The sequence below is a fragment of the Arvicola amphibius genome, chromosome 18, assembly GCF_903992535.2.
Source record: "Arvicola amphibius chromosome 18, mArvAmp1.2, whole genome shotgun sequence".
NCBI classification, from domain to species: Eukaryota; Metazoa; Chordata; class Mammalia; order Rodentia; family Cricetidae; genus Arvicola; species Arvicola amphibius.
In genome coordinates this window covers 33,084,067-33,110,056 of record NC_052064.1, presented here as the reverse complement: position 1 = coordinate 33,110,056, position 25,990 = coordinate 33,084,067, and the positions used below count along the sequence as shown (strand labels likewise).

General features: G+C 38.8%; 1 protein-coding gene across 4 annotated transcripts in view; it reads right to left on the bottom strand.

Moving 5' to 3' along the window:
- The window catches only part of Carf (calcium responsive transcription factor), a 34,732-nt gene that overhangs the window by 7,075 nt on the left and 1,667 nt on the right, over positions 1–25,990 (bottom strand). For 3 of the 4 annotated variants that reach the window (XM_038315205.1, XM_038315203.1, XM_038315202.1), the window contains exons 2-14: positions 23,475–23,637; positions 22,122–22,221; positions 21,761–21,841; positions 20,616–20,734; positions 19,202–19,405; positions 18,525–18,645; positions 17,382–17,511; positions 12,604–12,688; positions 10,915–11,104; positions 9,682–9,802; positions 5,453–5,596; positions 3,436–3,669; positions 208–370 (exon numbers count right to left, since the gene is read on the bottom strand). In XM_038315205.1, the coding sequence (XP_038171133.1) occupies positions 208–370; positions 3,436–3,669; positions 5,453–5,596; positions 9,682–9,802; positions 10,915–11,104; positions 12,604–12,688; positions 17,382–17,511; positions 18,525–18,645; positions 19,202–19,405; positions 20,616–20,690 (1,467 nt within the window). In that variant the 5' untranslated portion in view covers positions 20,691–20,734; positions 21,761–21,841; positions 22,122–22,221; positions 23,475–23,637. The remainder of the gene's footprint in view (positions 1–207; positions 371–3,435; positions 3,670–5,452; positions 5,597–9,681; positions 9,803–10,914; positions 11,105–12,603; positions 12,689–17,381; positions 17,512–18,524; positions 18,646–19,201; positions 19,406–20,615; positions 20,735–21,760; positions 21,842–22,121; positions 22,222–23,474; positions 23,638–25,990) is intronic. The other variant, XM_038315204.1, reaches the window with a different exon arrangement.

The window sequence follows — 25,990 nt, the reverse complement described above, 5'->3', positions numbered from 1 at the left end:
TGAGGATAGTAGGAAATATGCAGTTAAGTCATTATCTGAGAGCTTGTGGAATTCATATTTTAGAAAATTACCTAATGTAAATCATAGCAATTGAGATGGTGTACCAGTAGCCTTTTCTATTAAGTATTACCAGAACTAGAGACTCGCTAATGCATTAATGGGAGCTGAGAAATACTCTAATGAAACAAAGAAGTGGTGTGATCGTACCGTTGCTGGAATAATCTCTGGATTATACACCACATCTCCAGGCCTCAAGGATTTCTGTACCTCATGGATATGATTTTTTATATCATTTACAGTTGGAAAAAAGGATAAATTATGTCTTTCAGGTACCTCATCAGGTTTGAACAGCTCTCTTTCCACAAATTTTCTGTGGAGGATATAAAATAAAAATATAACTGTAATGATGCACTTATAGACTGAAAGTTTCTCTTTTAATAGAAGCTTTTATAAAGTATGATTCATATTTCTATAAATAATTCATATGTATATAAATCTGTAAATAATTAGCCACTTTAGATTTCTTTCTGTTTATTAAACAGGTAATGACTAGGTGGTAGCGCACACCTTTAATCCCAGCACTCAGGAGGCAGAGGCAGGTGGATCTCTGTGAGTTTGAGGACAGCCTGGTCTACAGACAGGACAGACTCCAAAGCTACAGAGAGAAATCCTGTCTCAAAAAAAGAAAGAAAAAAAGAAAGAAGGAAGGAAGGAAGGAAAGAGAGAGAGAGAAAGAGAAAAGAAAACCAAAGGTTAAAGAAAGATGCTATTTTTGGGGGGCTGGAGAGATGGCTCAGAGGTTAAGAGCATTGCCTGCTCTTCCAAAGGTCCTGAGTTAAATTCCCAGCAACCACATGGTAGCTGTAATGGGGTCTGGTGCCCTCTTCTGGCCAGGAGGCATACACACAGACAGAATATTGTATACATAATAAAAAAAAAAAAGATGCTATCTTTTGTTTGTTTGTTTTGGGGTTTTTTTATTTTTCAAGACAGGGTTCCTCTGTAGTTTTGATGCCTATCCTGGAACTCCCTCTGTATATCAGGCTAGCCTCAAACTCACAGAGATCTACCTGTCTTTGCCTTCCAAGTGCTAGGATTAAAAGCTTGCACCACCACCGCCCAGTGAAATGTGCTATTTTAATTGGTTCAAATCACACATATTACAGAGCTTTAACATTTTATTTTGTTTGTTTGCTTGTTTCAAGATAAAGTTTCTCTGTGTAAACAGCACTGGCTGTTCTGGAACTCACTCTGTAGATCAGGCTGGCTCAAACTCACAGAGATCCACCAGCCTCTGCCTTCCAAGTGCTGCTGGGATTAAAAGTGTGTGCCACCATCATCCAACTGAGCTTAAACTTGGACCACAATCCTCAATTTGAACATTATAATGTTTTTAAGTGCTTACCATATCAGACACAATTCTGAACACACTACAGGTATTTCCTTAACTATTACTGTGACCATGTGACCCGATGTAAGAATCAATTCCACCTTACAGATGAGGGAGTTGAAGGCTGCACAAGTTGAAGTTGCCCTGAATTATATACCTGTTTAATAAGTAAGAAAACATGGACCTATTTCCAATTTGTATATGTAAACATCATGTTACACTGCTTCCAAAGGTACCAATTAATACTACATAAAACTTGATGGTTCGAATATTTTGAGACACTAAGATTTCGGAAGGCAAGATAGTATAAGGAAAAGTAGCATTGCTACACAATTACATATTTAATACATTTGTGCTTTTGTATTACATTTATTAAATCTGCAGAGCTGCATTATTTTTCTTTCTCATTGAACCTCTTTTTAAATAATTTGAAATAAGTAGAATAAGAATTTTTAAAATTTGAAATAAGTAGAATAAGCCAAATTTTAGTAAATAGTGGATGGCTTTACTAAATTTTGGCTCTGTTCTGTAGGCACCTCAATGAAAACAAATGTTTATTTCTGAAAACAGAAAGGTTATATGGTAACTAAAAAGTAATGCTTGTTGCTCATTGTAGCTGTGCACACTTTGAATCCCAGCACTCAGGATGCAGAGGCAAGTAGATCTCTATGAGGCCTGGTCTACATAGTGAGTTCCATTCTAGCCAGGGCTATACAGTGAGACCCAACCTCAAAGAAACAAAAACTAATTCTTATAAGAACTCATTTTGTTATTCAGATTCCAGTACACAGTAAACAAAAGGAGCAAAGTATCATAGCATTACACACAGGCTGTAGAGCCAGATCCAGGTTTCAGTTCTGACTGTCTTTCAAGGCAATTACTTAGCAATTTTTCATTTCTATTTTTTTTTTTTTTTTTTGGTTTTTCGAGACAAGGTTTCTCTGCAGCTTTTTTTTTTTTTTTAGAGCCTGTCCTGGAACTAGCTCTTGTAGACCAGGCTGGCCTCGAACTCACAGAGACCCGCCTGCCTCTGCCTCCCGAGTGCTGGGATTAAAGGCGTGCGCCACCACCGCCCGGCTCATTTCTATTTTTTTATGTGTAAAATTATATATTTAAAGGTTTGGCAGAATATGTGATATACATATATTAATCACCTTATTACAATAATTATCATTGTAGTTAAATCTGGAAAGTTATTCATCTAATGAAAGACTTTTTCTTTCTTTTTTCATGACAGGGTTTCTCTGTGTAGCCCTGGCTGTCCTAGAACTAGCTCTGTAGACCAGGCTGGCCTTGAACTCATAAAGATCTACTTGCTTCTGCTTCCTGAGTGCTGGGATTAAAGGTGTGTGCCATCACCTCCAGCCTAATGGAACTTTTATTTGTAGTATTTTGAAGTATCTTTAAAAGTACTCAAGATACTTAATGTTGTTGTGATATATAACATATTTATAATTGAATATAACACATTGTTATAGTAAATAGTTTGACTTATCTTTTTAAAAATCAAATATTTTAATTTTTGAGAACACCATACATGTATATATTCTATTTTGATCATATTCATTTCCCATTACAATAAAATTCTATTTAATTTCAAATAATCTAAAATAATTACTTTAATCTAGGTTTCTAATTTTCTGATTCTACACATTTTATCTCAAAAATATGTATCATGTCATTCAATTCATTTCAGGAATAGTGACTCACACCCGTAATCCCAGCACTTAGTTACCTGAGATAGGAAGATTGCTGAAAACTGGAAGCCAACCTGGGCTATATAAGTGAATTAAAGGCCAGGAAGACCTTAGCTAGTAAAATAAAATAAATTCATCACGTAGAAATAGTCTAATCTGCCAAAGATTTAGTGTCTCAAATGAGCATTTAGAATCATATTAAGAAATACCATATGAAGTTTGCCAAGCATTGGCTGAAAACAGTGTTCACAGGTGAGATGCCCCTCCAATAGCACATGTCCTGGAAAATCAATGCTTAGTGTATCACCTAGGTAACCAGTGTAAAAGAAAACGCTGCTTCTCCTGTACCTGAGCTGCTTCCTCACTGCATACACTTGTCCTACTCCCTGAGACACTAACTCCTGAATCTTATGCGCTACTTGCGGGTGGAGACGGGAGGACAACGCACAATTCTCATCTCTGACTACAGTCTCCTCCTCTTCAAGAGAAGACACAGGAAGAGGAGATGGTGGCAGAGAGACGCCACGAGTCTCTAGTTCATGATACTGGTGAGCTTGCTGTGTTGGCAACTGCACATACCATCTGAGAAGAGAAAACATTTAAATCATTAAAATGTAAATATTAAAACTTGATAATTTAGACAAAAGTGGGAATCATAATTACTTAGGCTAATATGCATCAAGAGAGAGAATAATCTTTTAAACAAAAATCACATATGATTATGCTATGCAGAATAAAATTTAAAATGTCTTATGTTCAACTCCTCTTAAGTTGACTTTATACTCAATTATAAAGGTAACTTCATAAACTTTTACTATGACCCTAACGTTAAGGCAATGCAGGGATTTACACATATATGAGGGTAGAGAGATTGCTCAGAAGTTAAGTGCACTTGCTGATCCACATGGTAGCTCACAGCCATCTGTAACACCAGCTCCAGGGACCCAAAGTTCTTTTCCAATTTACATAGGTACCAGGCATGCACATGATACACACACACACACACACACACACAGAAAGAGAGAGAGAGAGAGAGAGAGAGAGACGCATACACATAAATGCATGCAAAACATAAATAACATTAAATAAATAAAAATAAATAAACAAACAAACAAAGCATTCTCAATTCTTGTTGGCCCAACGAGTCAACTAAATGTGAACACATCTCCTGTACAGTAGTGCAAGGGATTGATACTAAGAAACTCAATCAATCTGGTAGAATACTCTTTAATTGATTTTTCTTTGTTGTTGTTGTTGCTTTTGTTTTTGAGACAGGGTTTCACTATGTAGTTCTGGCTGGCCTGGAACTTGGTATGTAGACCAGGCTGCCTTTGAACTCAGAGATCCACAAGCCTCTGCCTCATGAGACCTAGAATTAAAGGTGTGCATCACCATACCCAACTTAAGAGACATTTTTGTATGAGAGAGAGCGAGACAGAGACAGAGACAGAGACAGAGACAGAGACTGGCGATTTAACTTTTGGTGAAGCACTTGGATAGAAGAGTGTTCTATTGAGCTACACACTAAGTCTTTTACATTTATTATTTGTGTATGTGTATATGTAGAGGTCAGAGAACAACTTGAAGGAGCCAGTTCTTGCCTTTTATCATGTGGGTCCTGGAGCGTGAACTCACTGAGCTATCCCAGTGACCCCCTGTACTTCTGCTTGATATAAACCGATAAAAACAAAAGAGAGCAAGTTGTATAGTATGGAGCTGGAGAGATAACTCAGTTGTTAAGAATATTTGGTATACTTGCAGAGATCCCATGGTGATTCACAACCATCTATAACTCAAGTCCTAGGGGATCCAACGCCCTTCTCTGACCTCCATGGCATCAAAATGTACAAGGTGCACAAATATACATCCAGGAAAACCTCTTAAACACAAAATAAAATTTAAAAATCTAATGATATTTTTAAAATAAAAATATTAGAGCTACATATTTTTAAAATTGAAGGGTCTAATTATTGACTTCATTTTTAAATTTTTATAAAAAATCATATAAAAGTTTTCCTTATTTTGACCTCATACAATAATAAATTCTTCACCTGAATTAACAAATAAAGAACAATAAGCCAGAAATATTATAGTTCCTTCTATCTAAAACATGAAACATAAAATGAAATTATACTTAGGGCTTAAAATTCACAGATGTCTCTCATAGTAATCAACAACATATGCTTTGAGTTATACACAATTTTTAGGTAATAAAGTCAATAACATATACAATAGTAAATAAGATTAATACTGGTGAGGTATCCAACTTATAAAACCAGTCCTAATAAAACAACTGAAAACATACTGTAAGTGTCCTTGTTAATAACATTAATCCGAAAAGGACAGAGCTGTCTGAATGTCTTACCGAAGAACACCCCCAGCATCCACCAGGTTCTTCTTCAGCATGGTGAAGGCCTTCTCTTGCTCCATTCTGATGACCTTCCTGTCAATCTGGGGGTCTGTAGGCACTCTATATTCAGGGAACTTCTGTACCTTTTTAATGTAAATCCTTATGCAATACAAAGAAGAAACTGTTCATTATAATCTCAAGAAATACCTAACATCAATAAAGAACTCAAAAAGAAAAGTTAGAGAATATTGGATTTAGTATTCAGAAGCTTATAAAAGCTGTCATATTGAGTGCATGATACTTAGAAAATTAACAATGATCACAAACTGAGAATAAATATCTAAATATAGATAATTTTTTGAACCTTTCTTTCCTTCCCTGTCCTGGAAGCCATAATTTGCATTTGGTTTATTTTACAGATCTTCTTCCAGGCTGATCACCTTGAAACTCTCATTACCTAAATTCATTCACACAACAAAGACATAATTTTTTTCTTTTTTCAAGACAGGGTTTCTCTGTATATCTCTGGCTGTCCTGGAACTCATTCTGTATACTAGGAAGACCTTGAACTCACAGCAATCCACCTGCCTCTGCTCCATCCCCCCAGTACTGGGATTAAAGGTGAGCACTACTGCCTGGCCAACAACAACATATAATTAACCACTTCTGGTGATGCTTGCCTTTAATCCCAGAGAGGAGGATCTTTATGAGTTCAAGGCCAGCCTGATCTATATAGCAAGTTCCAGGACAGCCAGAGACTGTTTCCCAGAAAGAAAAAGAACAAAATTATATTCCTCAGTTGAAGAATCTCTCTCTATTTTCAATCAAGCACAAACTTCTTGACCACATTCTGGCTGTCTCATGAGACGCTAAATTAAAAAAAAGACTTTCTTGTTTTGTGAGTATGGGTGTTTTGACTGCATGCATGTTGTGCACCATGTGACTGCAGAGGTCAGAGGAGGGCTTTACAGCCCCTGGACCTAAAGTCACGGATACTTGTGAAACACCATGTTGGTGCTGGGAACCGAACCCAAGTTCTCAGTAAGATCAGTCAGTGTTCTTAAGTGTTGTGCTATCGCTCCAGTCTCCTAAAATTTTTAATACATCTTATATACTTACTTATATTGTGTATTGTGTATATATATATATGTGTTTGTACACTCATGCCACTTCTTTCTCTACCCTCGAGTCTCAGATTACAGGTGTGCACGATCACAACGGTCTTTTAAAAATATTCATTTTAATGTGTGTGTGTATGTGTGTGCGTGTGTGTATTGTGTATGTGTGTGTCTGTGTGTGCGTGCGTGTGTGTGTATGTGTATATGTGTGTGTCTGTGTGTATGTGTGTGCGTGTGTGTATTGTGTATGTGTGTGTCTGTGTCTGTGTGTGTGCATGTGTGTATGTGTATATGTGTGTGTCTGTGTGTATGTGTGTGCGTGTGTGTATTGTGTGTGTCTGTGTCTGTGTGTGCGTGTGTGTATGTGTATATGTGTGTGTCTGTGTGTGCATGTGTGTATGTGTGTGTGCCTGTGTGTATGTGTATATGTGTGTCTGTGTGTGTGCGTATGTGTGTGCCTGTGTGTATGTGTATATGTGTGTGTCTGTCTGTGTCTGTGCGCATGTATTGTGTATGTGTATGTATGTGTGTGTATGTGTGTATATGTATGTGTGTATGTGTATTTGTGTGTGTATGTGTATGTGTGTGTATGTGTGTGTATGTGTGTATGTGTATATGTGTGTGTATGTGTTTGCGTGTATGTGTGTGCCTGTGTGTATGTGTATATGTGTGTGTCTGTCTGTAGTGTGTGCGTGCATGTGTGTGCGTGTATGTGTGTGTCTGTGCCTGTGTGTGTGCGTGTGTGTATATGTGTGTGTGCATGTGTGTATGTGTGTGTGCCTGTGTGTATGTGTATATGTGTGTGTCTGTGCGCGTGTATTGTGTATGTGTGTGTGTGCGCGTGTGTGTATTGTGTATGTGTGTCTGTGTGTGTGCGCGTGGTGTATGTGTGTATATGTATGTGTGTATGTGTATATGTGTGTGTCTGTGCGTGTATGTGTGTGCCTGTGTGTATGTGTATATGTGTGTGTCTGTGTCTGTGCGCGTTTATTGTGTATGTGTGTGCGTGCGTGTGTGTGTATGTATGTGTATACGTGTGTGCATGTGTGTGCGTGTATTGTGTGTGTGTGTGTATGTGTGTGTGCGTGTAAATGTGTGTGTCTGTCTGTGTCTGTGTGCATGTATTGTGTATGTGTGTGTCTGTAGTGTGTGTGTGCGTGTGTATGTGTATATGTGTGTGTCTGTGTGTCTGTGCACGTGTATTATGTATGTGTGTGTCTGTGTGTGTGTGTGTATGTGTGTATGTGTATGTGTGTGTATGTGTGTCTGTCTGTCGTGTGTGCGTGCGTGTGTGTGCGTGTATGTGTGTGCCTGTGTGTGTGTGTATATGTGTGTGCCTGTGTGTTTATGTGTATATGTGTCTGCCTGTCGTGTGTGTGTGTGTGTCTGTGTGTGCATGCACGTGCCTGAGGATATGGGTGAGTATGACCCCTGGAAGTGGTGCCACAGATGTCTGTGAGCCACCATGAGGGTGCTGGGTCTTCTGCAAGCAGTTACCCTGAGCCATCTCTCTGGCCTGCACACAGTCTTCTAAGACACGAGGATGCTGAGTTTATGACATTTGTAATGCTGAAATACAATTCTTCAATTATCAACCAAGTCCAAAGGCTCAGATGACTCTTTCCCCTAATCTCCCAAGCACCGGGATCACAGGCATGAGTAGCACACTCAGCATATATACTTTCTTCTTTTGAAGTGCTGCTGATTTGGCCTAGGGCCCTGTGCATGCTACACACCTGGGCTATCTGTACCACTTTCCTATCCCCCAGCTCAATATGCCTTTAACGTTTTTCATTTTACTAATAATTTTGAACATTTTCAATGTCTAAGAGAGTATAGAATATTAAGAAAAAAATCCTTCATTGATTCACATTTTTTATTCTCACCCAGAGCAATGACAACCTAGTCCTCTACCTAAAAATTACTATGGCTCTTATACATTGCTGGTATGAGTATAAGGTAAAATCTCTTAGAAGCAATTTTTCTTTGTCAACATTTTAAAAATATATAACCTTTCCCTAACGATTACCATTGTAGGTATTTATCCTACTGATAAACTGAAATGAGGTTACTGGTTGTGGTATTGATCTAATATAGAATTTGTCACTAGGTATATTGGTAAACATCTGTAAATCCCAGAATTAAAGAGGCAGAGGCAGGAGGATGAGAAATTCAAGGCCACCCTTGGCCACACAGTGTGTGTGAAGCTAGGCTGGGTGACATGAGATCCTGATCTCAAAAAACCAATTTTTTCATAGCTTACATATCTATCCATAGAGGATTAATTAAATGGCATGCTTCAAAATGGAGCACTACACAGCTATTTAAAAGAAAAATTACCTATATGCCTATATGAAGTCACTTTAAAGATAAACTAGAAATGAAAACAGCAGAGGGTTTGGTGAGTAGTCATATGAACACTAGTCAGCAATTTGGTATCTGTGCATTAGATAGTGTGGGGGTCTGAATGTAAGTGGCCCCCACAAGCTCATAGGGAGTGGCACTATTAGGAGCTGTGGCTTTGTTGGAGTAGGTATGGCCTAGTTGGAGGAAGTGTGTATCTGTGGAGGCGGGCTTTGAGGTCTCACATATACTCAAGCCATGCCCAGTGTCTCAGACTACTTCTTGTTATCTGTGCAAGATGTAGGACTCTCAGCTCCCTCTCCAGCACTATGTCTGCCTGCATACCACCACATCTCCCCCATAATAATGGGCTGAACCTCGGAACTGTAAATCACCCAATTAAATGTTTTTCCTTTGTAAAAGTTGCCATGGTCAGGCTGGAGAGATGGCTCAGTGGTTAAGAGCACTGGCTGCTCTTTCAGAGGTCCTGAGTTCAACTCCCAGCAACCACATAGTGGCTCACAACCATCTATAGTGATATCTCGTGCCCTCTTCTGGCCTGCAGCATACATGCAGACAGAATATTGTATACATGATTAATAAATAAAATCTTTTTTGAAAAAAAGAGTTGAGGCTTTAATGAGAAAGATACAAAACAGTAGTGGGAAAAAGAACTTAGAACTCACATAATTAAACTGTTTAAACTTAATAAAAATGCTTCTTTTTGCTATTCAAAAATAAAACTTCAATGTAAAAAAATAAAGTAAGATAAAATAAGCTTACCTGGCTGGGCATGTAGCTTTGTAGAGATGACAAGACCTACTTTCTTGTTCACTGATTCTCTTTAACTGAAAACCTTTTCTCCTTGGTCCATACTGACACTCCATTACCACAGCTCGACTACCTGTACCAACCAACGATAGGAATTTAGGTGTTCATATATCCTAGACAGATCTTTAACAACTTGGTTGTGCAATTTCAAAATCTATACTCTTAATTACATAATCTTATGGAGCAAAAACATCAGTATTTCTTGCTAAAAATGCAGACAGTTTTTATATTCTTACCTCTATTTTTGATACAGAGCCTTCTACCTCTGCTTCCCCGATTGCTGGATTATAAAGTCACACCCCAGTACTCCTGGCTGAGTTTTTTATTTGTTTGTTTTGTTTGTATAACCTGGGTTGTCCTGGAACTTACTAGTAAATCAGACTGGTCTCAAACTCAGAGATATTCCTATCTCTGCCTTCTGAATGCTGGGATTAAAGGTATATGCCACTAAGCCCATCCTAAACTGGATATTTTTCAAAGTCTGGAATTATTAAACCAGGGATTGCATGTAGAGAAGTTTATAACATTGCCAACAGAAGTAAAAATCAGCACATTAATTCTTTTTTTAATTAATTAATTTATTTATTATGTATACAGTGCTCTTCCTACACACCAGAAGAGGACACCAGATCTCATTACAGAAGATTGTGAGCCACCACGTGGTTGCTGGGAATTGAATTCAGAACCTCTGGAAGAGCAGCCAGTGCTCTTAACCACTCTCTGAGCCTTCTCTCCAACCACCCTGCCCCCACAGCACATCAATTCTTTATGAGTAAATCTGAAGCCTAAAAACCTCAAAAAACAAAGCTTCTGGAACTTACTTGGCTGTAGAATCTCTTCTAAACAATGAAATTTTATGTGTCTGTCCATATATCTATCATCTATCTGTCTGAGAGATGGTTTATTTCTGCTAGTGAGACTATTAAAGAATTACTTTTGATTATGTGATGTTGTCTATAGGTCTACTTGGAATTTAAAGTTCTATTTATGAAGTATTATTTATTCAGTGTCATAGAGTAAAACATAGTTTTATGACCTAAATTAGTTATATTTGCTATGTTTTCTTTTTAGTTTAATATTCATTTCCAGCAATTAAATTTAAATTCTTACCTACCAAAATGAAATGTATCCTCTCACAGAAAAATCACATGTTCACAATAGAGCACAGCTACTGGGGAGAAGTACCTGCATTGACAAATGGGATTCCGTCATAGGGGACGTACTGGGACTTCCACATCAAGCGAGTGGCGGGTTTGGCTGGGCTTGGAGACTGGCGAGTGCCCCAGACACTCTGGGTTTGCTGCTTGTGAAAAGTTAGGATGCTTTCTAATTCAGTCTCACTTACACAGTAGCCACGGTAGGAGTCTCCGATTTTCTGTACAAGGGAGGGAACAGTTAGTTTAACAAGACAGTTATCTTAGATGAAACAGCATCAGTCCACTTCCTCACCACTGGCCTGTACAACCAGTGGGGTCATCGTCAGACAAATGTAATGGTGTACAATGACACATTCACTGCCATATGTACGTTTTAGAAAAGAAAACTTGAAGAATGTGTAATATACCCATTCTCTTGGGTATCTAAAATTCTACCCCAGCTCAAACCCAGACCAACTAACACAAGTTTAAAACTAGCTTTGTCTGCACAGTGAGTTTCAGGCCAGCTATGGCTATATTGCGAGATCATCTCCAACAAACACACAGTCAAAACAACAATAACAACAAAAGCCAGCTAAATATCTGGGTGAAACAAAGAAATCAGTCTAAAACTTTGAGTCTGGATATCTAAGGAAATGGTGTTTATTAATAGAACAGTCAAAGAATTTAGGAAGCAGAACTGATATGGTTGCCGTGAATTTAAGGTAAACTCTAAATAAAACTTCCAGGGGACTGGAGAGATGGCTCAGCGGTTAAGAGCACTGACTGTTCTTCTAGAGGACCCGGGTTCAATTCCGAGCACCCACATGGCAGCTCACAACTGTCTGAAGAACCAGTTCCGGGGGATCTGACACCTTCATACCAATGCACATAAAATAAGTTAAATAAACTATAAGAAGCCGGGCGGTGGTGGCGCACGCCTTTAATCCCAGCACTCGGGAGGCAGAGGCAGGCGGATCTCTTGTGAGTTAGAGGCCAGCCTGGTCTACAAGAGCTAGTTCCAGGACAGGCTCTAGAAACTACAGGGAAACCCTGTCTCAAAAAACCAAAATAAATAAATAAATAAATAAACTATAAGAAATATTTTTTAAAAAACTTCCAAAAAGACGCTGGAGGTCTGGGACAACAGTAAGAATTACAGAACTGGTGATAGAGGTTTGCAAATTATTTTATAAACATGAGAGCTGACAGTCAACAAAGTACATAAAATTCTTCAAAAGATAAAATGAAAACAAGGTCAGAATCAAATCTTGAGGAATTTATACTGAGACTATAAAAAGAAATAAATGCAAACAGAGAGAGAGGGGGGTGGGGGGAGGAGATGATTCAAAGCAAAAGGAGAAAGGAATGATAACAAGGCCACAGAGAAGAACTGACAGTGGAGCCAGAAGAGCTTTATATGACTGCTGCTTTTTCTCTTGTTCCTGGATGTGTTTCAGGGAGAGGGCTTCATGTAGCCCAAGCTGGTCTCAAACTCATGTAGCCAAGGAAAATTTTAAACTCTTGATTCTCTGGCCTCCCAAGTGCTGGGATTACAGGCAGGCACCACACAAACTTCCACTTTACCAGAGCCTTTATCTTTAAAGAATGAAACAACAGGTGAGCTTAGATTAAGCATAAATGCATACAGAATATGACAGATAGCAACTTACTATTTGTATGCAAAAATGTTCAGTTGGGGATGAAATGTTGCCATAACCAGGTAAATGAAACCCACCTGACAACTCCTAAGACGGCAGGCCCATATAGGTGTGTTAGAAGAAAGTGGCTGCAGAGGAGACAGCAAAGATTCCTCGAGCATTCTGGGAGAGAAGAGTAGATGTAAATACACAGTCATGCACACACAAAACATTTAACTGCTTTTTCTTTACTTCATAATGTGTGTGTAATATTGTAATATATGGACACACGTGCATATACATGTGTGCGTATGTATATCAAAACCAGAGGTTGACATCAGATATTTTCCATAGTCAACCTTAACTTTTCAGGGTTTTTTGTTTGTTTGTTTGTTTGTTTTGTTTTCAGACAGGGTTTCTCTGTGTAGCCCTGACTGTCCTGGAACTTGCTCTGTAGACCAGGATGGACTTGAACTCACAGAGATCCACCTGCCTCTGCCTCCCAAGTACTGGGATTAAAGGGATGTCCTACCACCACACCATCTGGATCACCTTGTTTTTTAAGACTGCGTTTCTCAGCCAGACGGTGGTGGCGCACGCCTTTAATCCCAGCACTCGGGAGGCAGAGTCAGGCAGATCTCTGAGTTCGAGGCCAGCCTGGTCCACAAGAGCTAGTTCCAGGACAGTCACCAAAAGCTACAGAGTAACCTTGTTTCAAAAAACCAAAAAAGAAGAAGAAGAAGAAGAAGAAGAAGAAGAAGAAGAAGAAGAAGAAGAAGAAGAAGAAGAAGAAGAAGAAGAAGAAGAAGAAGAAGAAAAAGACTGTGTTTCTCACTAAACCTGGAGCTCGGGAATTCTGCAACCTGGCTGGCTAGTGAATGCAAGGGATCAGTCTCCCTTTGGGCCCACTTCCCAGAGGCCACAGACAAGAACTACTACACCTGGTTTTGAACACAGAGCCTCGTACTTCATGCCGAATGCTTTACTAACTAAGCCATCTCCCCACCTCTTAAAAAATATTTTATGTATCTTCATAGTTAACCTGCATGTAAGTATGTGTACCACATGTGACTTGGGTCAGAGTGGGCACTGTATCCCCTGGAACTGGAATTACGGGGGCTGTAAGCCACTGTATGGGTGCTAGGAACCAAACCCAGGTCCTCTACAAGAACAAGTGCTCGTAAGCACAGAACCATCTCTCCAGCCTCTGACTCCTTTTTTTTTTTTTTTTAAAGATTTTTATTTATTTATTATGTATACAACATTCTGCCTCCATGTATGCCCACACGCCAGAAGAGGATACCAGATCTCATTACAGATGGTTGTAAGCCACCATGTGGTTGCTGGGAATTGAACTCACGACCTCTGGAAGAGCAGCCAGTGCTCTTAACCACTGAGCCATCTCTCCAGCCCCCTCTGACTCCTTTTTAAAAACAAACAAAAATTTCTGTACATTTATTTAATGCTAGGTATATTATTCCACGCCATTGATTTATGTATTTCTGGTTTCTTCTAGGAATCTCTTTTTTTTCTATAAAACCTTCTATTCTGCTTTGGAAACAATTTCTTCCTTTTCATAAAGGATCAGCTCGAGCTCGTAATTGCTGAGCAGTCTCTCCTGCCATAGTAACTTTTTTATTGGTAATCTCCATCATAGTTCTCGATGGGGCTAAAGGATTAAGCAATAAACTCTTCTTAGATATGGCCAGAGGTGACCTATGAAAACGTTCACCACTCTCTTTTTTATTTATTTATTAAAAATTTCCACCTCCTCCCATCCTCCCCCTCCCTCTCCAGTCCTAAGAGAAGTCAGGGTGCCCTGCCCTGTGGGAAGTCCAAGGCCCTCCCCTCTCCATCCAGGTCTAAGAAGGTGTGCATCCAAACCACTCTTCATTCAGAAAGCCCTACAGAATCGTGTAAATCAAGAGGCTCAGATCTTGAGTTCATTTCTAGAATCCCAGGGAACTGCCCAGGCCATGCGGTCTAGAACCAGGAAGCATTTGTAAGGGGTTCCTTTAAACAGCAATGTGTGCCACTCTAGCAGAAGAGTGGTCGAGTCGGTGGTCACACACAGGCCAAACAGTGCGGCTAGGCAGAGTCAAGAGCTGCAGGAATTCTGCCAGCTTCTAAGTATATCTTACATCCCAATTATACATTCTAGATCTGGTGAAATAACCATGGGATGAGTTCAGGGACCCCTGACTGTGAGACAGACTTCACTAAAACTCCATTAATCAACTTGACCTCCAGAAGCCCCTGCTTTCGCTGGAGGACTACAATGCTTCTTGGGATTTCCTAGAATCAGCATCAATTCAGAACCAGTATCCAAAGACCCTGGAAGGTCTAATTACTTCCCCAGTGTAAAAAGCCATCGGTCTCTCTGGGGAAATGTAGGAGAAAGGTGAATAGCAAAATTCTTAGGTATTTTAGCAAGGTCCTTTCCTAAGAGGAATCTGTCCTTCTCTTCATTCAAGGGGTTCTGTATCTGCAAACTTGATCATATCTAAAAACTGGTTTAGTGACTGAGATTCCTTCTTGTCACCATCCAATGTAGACTTTCATTTGTCTGAGAATATGTTTGCTTATACAGATCAAACAAAAACACAGTAGGCCTCTTATTTATTTCATTCCTGGAAACACCATGACTGTTTAGCTAGTACCAAAGGTCCACACAAGTCATGACACCACAAAAATCATTTTGCCTGTGCTGCGCATTATGGGTCAGGCCATTATGGGCATGGCTTTGTCTATGCTGCCCATTGCGACAACTATACTCACCTTAGCAAATGACAGAAGAAAGGGTTTACTTTGACTTACAGTGCCAGAGAGACAGAGTACCCCAGGGCAGAGAAGTCAAAGCGTGCCTATAGGAGCAGTTCTGAGCAATCACATCTCAACCCCACACAGGAAGCAGAGAGAGACAGCAGCAAGTGGGGCAAGGTTCCAAACCCTCCACACCTGCCCCCAGTGACTACTTCTTCCTGCAAAGTCCTATGATCTCCACAAACAGGGACACTAATGGGGACCAATGTGTTAGGAAAGATGAACCTGTGGATGACCTTTCTCAAAGCATCATGTCCACCAAATATAGGCTCATCCAGTTTTGTAAAACAAATACTACAAGATTTTAAAATCACAGATAACCACCAAACAGTAATAGTATGTGACTGCAATACCCCAATCTCACTACTGGACAACTCAAATGCACAAAAAATGAATAAAGAAACACTGAAATTAAACATCATTACAGACCAAACTAACTGATGGACCTGAATGACAGCTTCAAAACATTCTGCCCAAACAAGGGAGAATACACGCTCTTCTCAACAACCCACGGAACTGTCTCTAAAATAGCGCACACATTAAAACACAAAGCAAGTCTCAGCAAATGCAGGAAAGTTGAAACAACATCCTGTATTCTTGCTGATTATGATGGATAAATCCAGAATTGTTATTATTATTATTCAATATTTTGGTTTTTTTAAAAAAGAGTTTCTCTGTGTAGCCCCGGCTATCCTGGATCTCCCTCTGAAGACTAGGCTGGCCTTGAACTCACAGAGATCCTCCTGCCTCTGCTTCCCAAGTGCTGGAATTAAAGGTGTGTGCTACAACTGCCTGGCATAAAGCTAGAAATTAACAGCAATAGAAACTTCAGAAAATATACAAATTCATGGATATTAAGCAATACGAGAAGGAAAAAATTCCTAGACGTGATAATGAAAATCCAACTCTATCTGATACAAGAAAGGAGTCCTAGCATTGAAAAAACCAAAAATATAAACAAAAGGTTCACATATTTTATTTCTGTACTTTTTTTTTTTTTTTTTGGTTTTTCAAGACAGGGTTTTTCTGTAGCTTTGGAACCTGTCCTGGAACTAGCTCTGTAGACCAGGCTGGCCTCGAACTCTCAGAGATCCGCCTGCCTCTTCCTCCCAAATGCTGGGATTAAAGGCATGCACGACCACCGCCCAGCCAAAATATTTTCATAGAACAAAGCAATATAAACACATAAAACGATACTTCAAGGGAGGGGCTGGAGAAATAGTTCAGCGGTTAAGAGCTCTGACTGTTCTTCCAGGGGACACAGATTCTATTCCCAGTACCCACACGGCAGCTCACAACTGTCTATAACTCCTGTTCCAGGGGATCCAACACCCTTCACAGACATACATGCAGGCAAAACACCAATTCACATAAAATAAAACTAAATTTAAAAACAACTGTAACTCCAGTCCCAGGGGCCTAATGGCCTCTTCTGGCCTCCAAGGGCACTGCACATATGGCGCACAGACATACAGGCTAAACACCCATACACATAGAATTAAAATAAATTCCAAAACAAGAAGTTTTGCAAAGGGAAGGAAGAAAATTAATAGGAATATTATCAATATTTTCCTAGAATCATCATGAAAAATGTTATTTTTAGAAAAAAGATAAAACTGAAGTAGAAGTTAGCAAAAGACAGGCTATGTTTTTGTAACTGTGTGGAAAATGTTTGCCTAGCATGCCCGAGACCCTGTGCTCAATTTCCAGAACATACACATACACACACACTATGCTAATAAAAAAATTTCAAACACTTTACCATATAGGAATTATATCTTTATAAACGTTGTTAAACCATTTAAAAATCTTAGGAACTAGAGTGAATGTCTTTATTCTGAAACGTACTATTGACATTTAACATTTCTCAAAAAACAAACAAACAAACAAACAAACAGGAATCTGTCCTTGCCAAGATGCACTAAAATAAAGGGAGATACATGTGATGAATGACTTCTGATGTTTTCTATTGTCTGCCAGCTTTAGATATGATCACTTAAAAACAGACTTCCATCGTGACCCCAAAGACAAGCTCCTCTTTCCCATGATTCACCTGGTCCCTGACTTTCTGGGTAGCACAAGGGATGCTTGTGAACGAACAATACAGTTACTGGCACTGGCTTCTAGAGTATCTGCTCTTATAGTTGGTAAGCTTCTGTCAGTGGGTTTCTCTTCAGAGGCATCTTAACAACAAAAATAAGAAACATCAGTATCTTGAATAACATTATGAAGATTACTTGACTAAAATTAAATCACTTAAATAGAAAAAAGACTTGTTCTGAAGTTAAAAAAAACAAAACTTTAAATAATTTATTGAGACTGTCACTGATAAATTTAATTACTTTTAAATTGCATTTTATTTAAAATTTTAAAATGCAATTTAAATTGCATGACTATGAAATTTTGTAGTTAACTTTTTATACTTATATTTAACAGTTATAATTTTAAAATAGCAGAAATAATTGTTATATTAAGGAGTTTCACATGTAATACAAAAACAAAAACTTACTTATACATTGTGTTTATAATGTTCCTGCAAACCATGTTTTTGTTTTAACTTTTAATGACTATTAATAAAGACAACAAACCATAAAGTTAAAAAGAACTATGTATAAAAGAGCAACAAAACAGTGTAGCAATGACATTAAAAAGAGATTAAACTATATTGCAAAGGGAAGGAAAAAATTAATAGGGATACTATCAAACGGGCAAAAAAATGGGTGAACAGGAAGCCTGATTCTCTTCTTAATGTGAAACAGAGGAATGGGAAGGAGGAGAAGATTCAAATAACAGATTAAAGAAAGAATGGGTCACAAAGCTAGCAAAAAATCAATAAAATACAAATATAAAAATCTCCTGTAGCTAGGTACTATATTTGTGCTATTTTTGCAATTTCACTGTTGTTTCTATAATTAAGAAGAATTTATTTTATTCTCACTGGTTATTTGGGAGGAAGCAAGAGTCAACCAGCTTCATAGAATTCCAAAATCAAATAGACAGTTAACCTAGACAGGAGTTCAAAAACGAACTTAAGATTTATTGGGGCTAAACTAAAAAATATGTTTTCTAATTACTTAATTCACAATCTTACCTAAAGACATGAACTTTAATATGGACGTCCATAGGAAATTTTGCAGACTATCACCCTAATCGTTAACGCACTGTCAGTCCCTGCTCCCATCCCACACTGACTCACCTTGGGGACTAGTCGCATCCACCAGCGGCTCCCGAGGTATGATCACCTGCGCCATTCCTGTCTGGGTAGGTGGGGTCACATGAAGCACCTGTCCATTTTCTGAAGGGCTGGTAGTGATCGTCTTGGAGACATTAAAGAAACGATATGCCATTCTGATTGACCAGGGCTACTAGGTTATTGAAGCGGACACTACTTCTAATTACTTCACTCTGCAGACACAGCACTGAGACTGCCAATCTCTCCAAAGGTCCCATAGTGGACAGTGCTGAAGCTAAGATTCAAAACAATCAGTTTGACTATTGCCTACAGTCTTAAGCACCTATGATCTTAATCATGATAGCACATGCATGAAGTTTAATAACACAGAGAAGGCAAAGACAGCTTGGGCTATACAAAATCTTGTCTCAAAAACAAAAAGTAACTTACAAGCAAATTTTAGTATCTAAGCACTAGCTATAGACCACACCCAGCTCCTCTCAAACACCAGTGTGCCTGACACTATTTGTAGTCTTTGCACTCCCTAAAGCAAAAATACCCATATTAAAAAAACAAGGTCATAGAAAGAATATTTTCAATAGAAAGGATAAGTCAGTAGTATCAAGAAACTAAGGTCATTTAGTATGATTAATAGATATTGTTAAATACCATAACACTCATTAGCTATAAAACATACTCACCATTTGTGCATTAGACTCTCCCAGCGAGTGGAGGTCATACTGAAGGGGCTGCCCATGTGGGTCTAGAAGACGGAACTGCTCTGCATAGAGGGCCTGTGTCTCAGTCGGTGTCTCTGGCAGGTCCTGTGATGTGAGGGGATCAACTGTTTCAGCAGTAACATTCTGTCCAAAGGAAGGATCCCCAGAGTCCATACAGGTTATATGCTTTTGAAAAGTCAAAAAATAAATTATTAATTAAAAATGACAATGTCTTTGAAAAATATACCATATTTTTACAAAGGTTTTCTTGTTGTCATTGTTGTTTTGTTTTGTTTTGATTTTTTGAGACAGGTTTTCTCTGTGTAACCACCCTGGCCATGGAACTTGCTCTGTGGACCAGGCTGGCTTCAAACTCCCAGTGTCTCTGCCTGCCTGGTGCTGGGTTTAAAGGTGTGTGCCACCACTACTCGGTCTAGTTTTACAGTTTTTAAAAAGACTGTGCATATTAACATAGAAGGACATTTATATTTCATTTCATTATTCATTTTACTACAAGAATTTTATTTTGTTTTGTTTTTAGACAGGGTGTCTATATATAATCCTGGTTCTTCTGGAGATACGTAGACCATGTATGGCCTCAAACCCAAAGACTTGCCTGCCTCTGCCTCCTGAGTGCTGATATTAAAGATGTGCACCGCTACACCTGGCCTGGAGAGTTTGGGTATTCGTTGTGATGGATATTGAACCCATGCTAGGCAACAATTTACCACTGAGCTACATTGCAACCCAAAGTATTTCTTAAGGCAGTGGTTCTCAACCTTCCTAAATCTGCAGCCCTTTAATCACCATTCCTCATGTTATGGTGAACCCCAACCATAAAATTATTTTCATTGCTACATCATAACTGTAATTTAGCTACACTTAAATTTAATATTTAAATTTAAATATCTGTGGTTTTGGATGGTCTTAGGTGACCCCTATTGAAAGGGTCACTCAACTCCAAACAGGGCTATGACCCACAGGTTGAGAACCACTGTCTTGAGTGAAAGCATTGACTTCCATATGTTTTAACTTTTTATTTTCCCAGGAATGCATATGGAAATGATTAAATATAATTCTATATATAGAGAGAGAGTACAAAAATTTTATGGTTATATCTAAGCATTATTTTTAAATTCTATATTAAAAATTAAATATATGAGAGATACGAATCAAAACCTTTTTGAAACAGAGTCTCAAATACGCACCCCAGGCCTGACCTTCAACTCTTGGCCCTGTGCTGTGCCTCCTGGATGCCTGGAAAACAGGTGTGTCCACCATCCCTGGCGTATTAGAATCTTGTGTCACTGAGTAAAAGACTATCTTCAAGCATGAAAAGTTGTTAAATGCATGGTGTTCTTCTTAAGACCAGAAACCCTTGCAGGTGAATCCCTACCTCAGATTCCTGAGCTCCTCTTTCGGACTCTTTCCCATCGCCACAGCTGGCTCCTAACAAACGCCGCTGCTCCATGCTGGCTTCATATTCAGTCTCATTATTCTCCTATTAGTTAACAGCTGAAGGAGTAAACATCTGGTCAACTGTAGAATTAACATTTTTATGGTGATGTTAATCTTAAATAAATCTTTCTCTTCTATAACCATGGTACCTTACACAATATAGGCAAAATAATTTCCATTCCATAGATAGAAAATTACTGTTTTTATTAATTAACCTGACAAGGCACCATAATACATTTAAGGCAAATAAAATGTTAGGATTATATAGTTCCCTCATTCTGTTCTTAATTACACTCTATATTGGCTCATTAAAATTGAATTTGTGATATAAAGTTATGTCACATTCACTACACGATTATTTAATGCAAATAAAAGTTTATTTTCAGCCAGGCAGTGGTGGCACACATCTTTAATCCCAGCACTTGGGAGGCAGAGGCAGGAGGATCTCTCTGTGGGTTTGAGGCCAGCCTGGTCTACACAGTGAGTTTCAGGACAGCCAAGGCTACATAGAGAAAACCTATCACAAACAAACAAAAAACAAACAAGACCAAAAAAAAGAATGAAACAGGGGCCTACAAGATGGATCAGCAGATAAAAGTCCTCTGGTCTCCACATGCACGCATACACACACACACACACACACACACACACACACACACACACACACACACAATTAACAGTGAAAAGATTTTTTTTAAGTTAAAATTTCAGATAAGAGGGCTGTAGAGATGGCTCAGAGGTTAAGAGCACTGACTGCTCTTACAGAGGTCCTGAGTTCAAGTCCCAGCAACCACATGGTGGCTCACAGCCATCTGTAGAGATCTGGTGCCCTCTTCTTGTATGCAAACATACATGGAAGGAATGTTGCACATAATAAATAAATAAAGAAATAAATAAACAAATAATAAAATAAATAAATAATAAAATAAATAAATAATAAAATAAATAAATAAATAAATTCAGATAAGAGGTAAGTACTAGACATTTTCATGTTGCCAACCAAGGCTGGCTTTGCAAAGCCCTACTGCTGCAGACACAACCCAATTTTCTTACAGGACCCAAAGAACTCAACCTAGAACTCACCTGGAAACTTTTCACAGTGCTAGAAGTTGCTCTTGCAGCCAGTGGGGGAGAGGACATCAATGGACTTATTCAGTTCAGCACCTGTATGTTAAAATGGTGACCTGCCAGGTGAAATGTGCCCACCGTGCATCAAGGGCTATGGAGGTAGCCAACTGCTTCCTAATCAGATCTGAGGCACTTTGCTAGGAGGAAATCTACGTCTGGTACTCTAAACCTAGTCAAAAGCCCATGGCTAGGAAAGTCAGAGGCACTAGAAGGAAACTTGCCATTGTTTTGAAACTGACTTCTAACTAGTTTATGTTTAGATCTCTCAGAAACCACAAGCAAGGTTCTTCTGCACCCATGTGTTCCTGCCACCAACCTTGGTGTTATGTGTGGTTCTCTGGGGTACAGCATGCCCGCTCCTTTTGAGAACTGTGAATAACAGGCTATCTTCTCTTCGTCTGTTGGTCTCACCATACCTAAATGAAAAGAAAACCATAATTATGCATATGAATGGACAACACCCAAATACAATCACAGTGAACAAACTCTCCTCTGATTGGACTTAGGAGATGGCTCAGTGGGTAAAGGTGCTTGCTGCCAAGCCTTGAGGTTCATGTTTGAGTCCTGGAACCCAGATGGTGGAAAGAGAGAGCCAAGTCCTGCAAGCTGTTCTCTGGCCTCCACATGTGCACTGTGGTGTGTGTTTGAAAAGCACAAGCATGCACATGTGTGCACACACACATGCATGATCACACTAAATAAGTCAGTAAATAAATTAATTAATTATTAAAATCTCTAAAATTGGGCTGAAAAAGAAATGGTTAAACAATTAAGAGCACTTAGCTTGGAACCATTTTTGACTTAGAGTCTCCGGTGCCCACAGACAGAACAGGTATTCTTATTCCAGCTCCTGACACAGTGATAAAACAGGCTGATGACCCCTTCATCCGTCTAAAACTCAAAGAACTCAAAGAGTGTTCTTAAATCCTTAAGCAACAGACACTCATTTTTCAATGATTTTAACTTCAGACAAATAATATTAATAAATAATCTTTCTCCTTTTCATGTATCTCTGCCAGCATTTGTTTGACTTTAACCATTCTAACAAGCTTTAATTTGAATCTTCCTGATAGCTCAAGATGCTTGTTGAACATTAAAAAAAAATTCTTAGTAATTTTTTCCCTTGTGAGCTCTGTTTAGTTCCACTCCAAGATAGTTTAATTGGATTGTTTGGGGTTTATTTTCTGGTGTTTACTTTTTGAGTCATTTGTATATTCCAGATACCAGTCCTCTGTCAGATAGTTCGTACATCAATTCACAGCAGCTATGACTGCATGCATACGACAGGATTAGGTTAAAGTCCAAGAACCAGAAAGAAGTGAGAGCCATGAAGTTCCACCCCCAACTGGGGAACAGTTGGCAGCTGATGGCTCCTGTGGGAGGAGGGACAATTACTTTTCCTCAGGATTCCACCCTTGAGAGGTTACTCAGGCTCCAGTGGATGGCCCTGCACTAACGACCCATGTACACACTGGCAGCACTAAGATGACTCAGTGGGAAAAAAAAAAAAGCACATGAAGTTGAGAGTGACCAGGGGTGAGAAGTTGGAATGGAGGGAGGGAAGGGGAACAGTGGATGGATTTGGTAATTTATATTGTTAAAACATAAAAATTTGAAAAACAAAAAGACAACTAATGAATTGAAAAAACAAAGTTTAAAAAGTTATTACCTTCAGGCAGTGGCTCAGGTTTCAAGCTTGGGTTCCTACATTCTGTTAGCCTCAGAAATGTCCTTTTATATTCATTGACAGTCTTCCTTTGGGCACTAAATTACAATAGTGCTAGCTTTGTTCATGTGAAAACTGTAACTATGTCTTCACAGTAGCATGTTCTCTGCAAGGAAATAATAGCCAATGTATATTTTACTCTTCTACACACAAATAAAACTACTAAATTTCACGGTATATGTTTTGTTTATTGACAGGCTAATATGGTAGAACATTATTCTGCTCAGTTGAAAGAGCTAAAGTCTGACACCACTTACGTCCTAGAAGAGGCAACTTAACCCTTGTCCTGCTTCCTTACCTACAATTAGACATTTATTTTAGGCCCAACAGTTTCTAAGTATCACTGAAACAAAGATTTTTGTATTTTTTCCCCTCAGTGAAAGTAATTACCAGTAGAGCATCTTTGGAAGCCACGAGTTGAAAATAAAAAGTTTCTATACCTACAACCTCTAATCCTAGAGCTGACTAATGTATCTTGTAAGCAGGAAGTACCAGGACTAGGGAACCAAAAGAAGCATTAAAGATAGAATCTTTGGGGGTTAGAGAGATGGATCAGCAGTTAAGAGCACTGACTGCTCTTCCAGGGGACCTGGGTTCAATTCCTAGTATCCACATGGTGGCTCATGTTTGTGTCATACAAATGTACATACACAAAAACACCAGTGCAATTAAGTAAAAATACATTATTTTTTTAAATGATGGAGTCTATTTTTAGTAAATTTTGGAGAGCTTGCTTTTCTTTTTCTGGGAAATGGCCTTCTAGGATGTCCTATCGCTTTACAAAAGTGGATTTTATTCTGTATCAAAAGTAAAGGTTTCCAGGCTGGAGAGAGTGTTCAGTAGTTAAGAACACATACTGCTTTTGCAGAGGACCAGGGTTCAGTTCCCAACACCCATGTGAAGTGGCTCCCAATACCCACAACCAACTCTAGCTCCAGGGGATGCCACACCTTCCTCTGGCCTCTGTGGGTCTGTACTCAAGTGTATAAACCACAAACAAGACACATACACATACAAATAACTAAAAATCAATTTTTTAAGAAAATAAATGTTTGGAAGAAACTTACGGCTTCTGTGTTTTCACTTTATAACGGCTGTTTGACTGCTGACACATGGTAAATGCATGGCAGAAGGCTAGAGACTAGTCCAGACACGGATGTTTCTTTATAAATGTTATTACTTGGGATATGGATGTTTGACTTTGATCTACAGCAAGTTTATGTGTCCAAGGCTTTAAGGGTAATTTCTCAGGTGTACTTCCTGGAAAACTGTCATCATTAATCTTGTATTGCTCCCCTAACCTTTATGGATTAAAACATATCCTTTAAAACTAATAACCTAAACCAGGTGTGATGGTGCATGTCTTTAATCTCAGTATTGAAGAGGCAGAGGCAGGCAGCTCCAACTTAAACATTTTACTTTTTAGTAGAAAAGTTAAGGAACGTGTTTAACCACTTTTACCTATAATCATGATCTCTACAGCTCTTGCCCTGTCCACACACCTTTTTATTTCCTTGCTCTTTGAGAGGTTAATTTAATTTAATTTTACACAGAATCCAAAGTGACTTCATTATCTGTTTAAGGGTAAGCCAAACACAGTGGTGCCCACCCTCTTATCCTTGGGGGCACACTCTGAGCCCACGTGAATACCTGGAATCAGGATTCCTAAAGCGAGCACAAACAAATGATAGTGAATTTATAATTAAGCAGAGAGAAAGTAAAAACAAGTCTTAACAATATACTTTAGTAAAACTTCCATGATGTGGTCTCTGAAATAGCTTGTTGATTGTAGAAGTTACTAAACTAGCCTACAGCTTTTCTTCCCAAATTAAAAATTCCATCATTTGACATAGTACACTTTAAAACTTCTCTTTGGCACATGTGAGCTGCCACTGTCATCACCTTTGCACTTACTGAAACATAGACTGTGATATACTGACTTTATTAACCAAAAAGGTTACTATCACCAACAGGCGGGTAGTAGAGTGGACACTGTCCCTGGACATGATATCCCCGATAGCACAGTGCAAGACTAAGAAAGACATACAATCGAAAACTCATGAGTTATTTCTAGGATTTCCATTTAATATTGACAGCAGGTAACTGAGACTGGGGAACACAAAACCATGAATAAAAGGGAACTATGGTAATTCTCCTAAGAACCCATAACTTTGGCTACGATATAGCTCAGCAGTAGAGTGCTTTCCTGGAACACAAAAACCCTGAGATTAATTCCAGAACTTGAGATTCAGGTTCAAAACAAACAACAGCCAAGTGTGGTAGCAGGCATATATAATTCTAGTATTCAGGAAGTAGGAGCAGGGGGATCTCAAGTTCAAAGCCAATCTGGGAAAACACAGTGAATTCAAATCCATCCTGACTACATAGAAAGACTGAGACCCTGTCTCAAAACAAAAGATTGAAACAAAAAGAAGTATTTTCCCCTGTTGGGGGTCCTC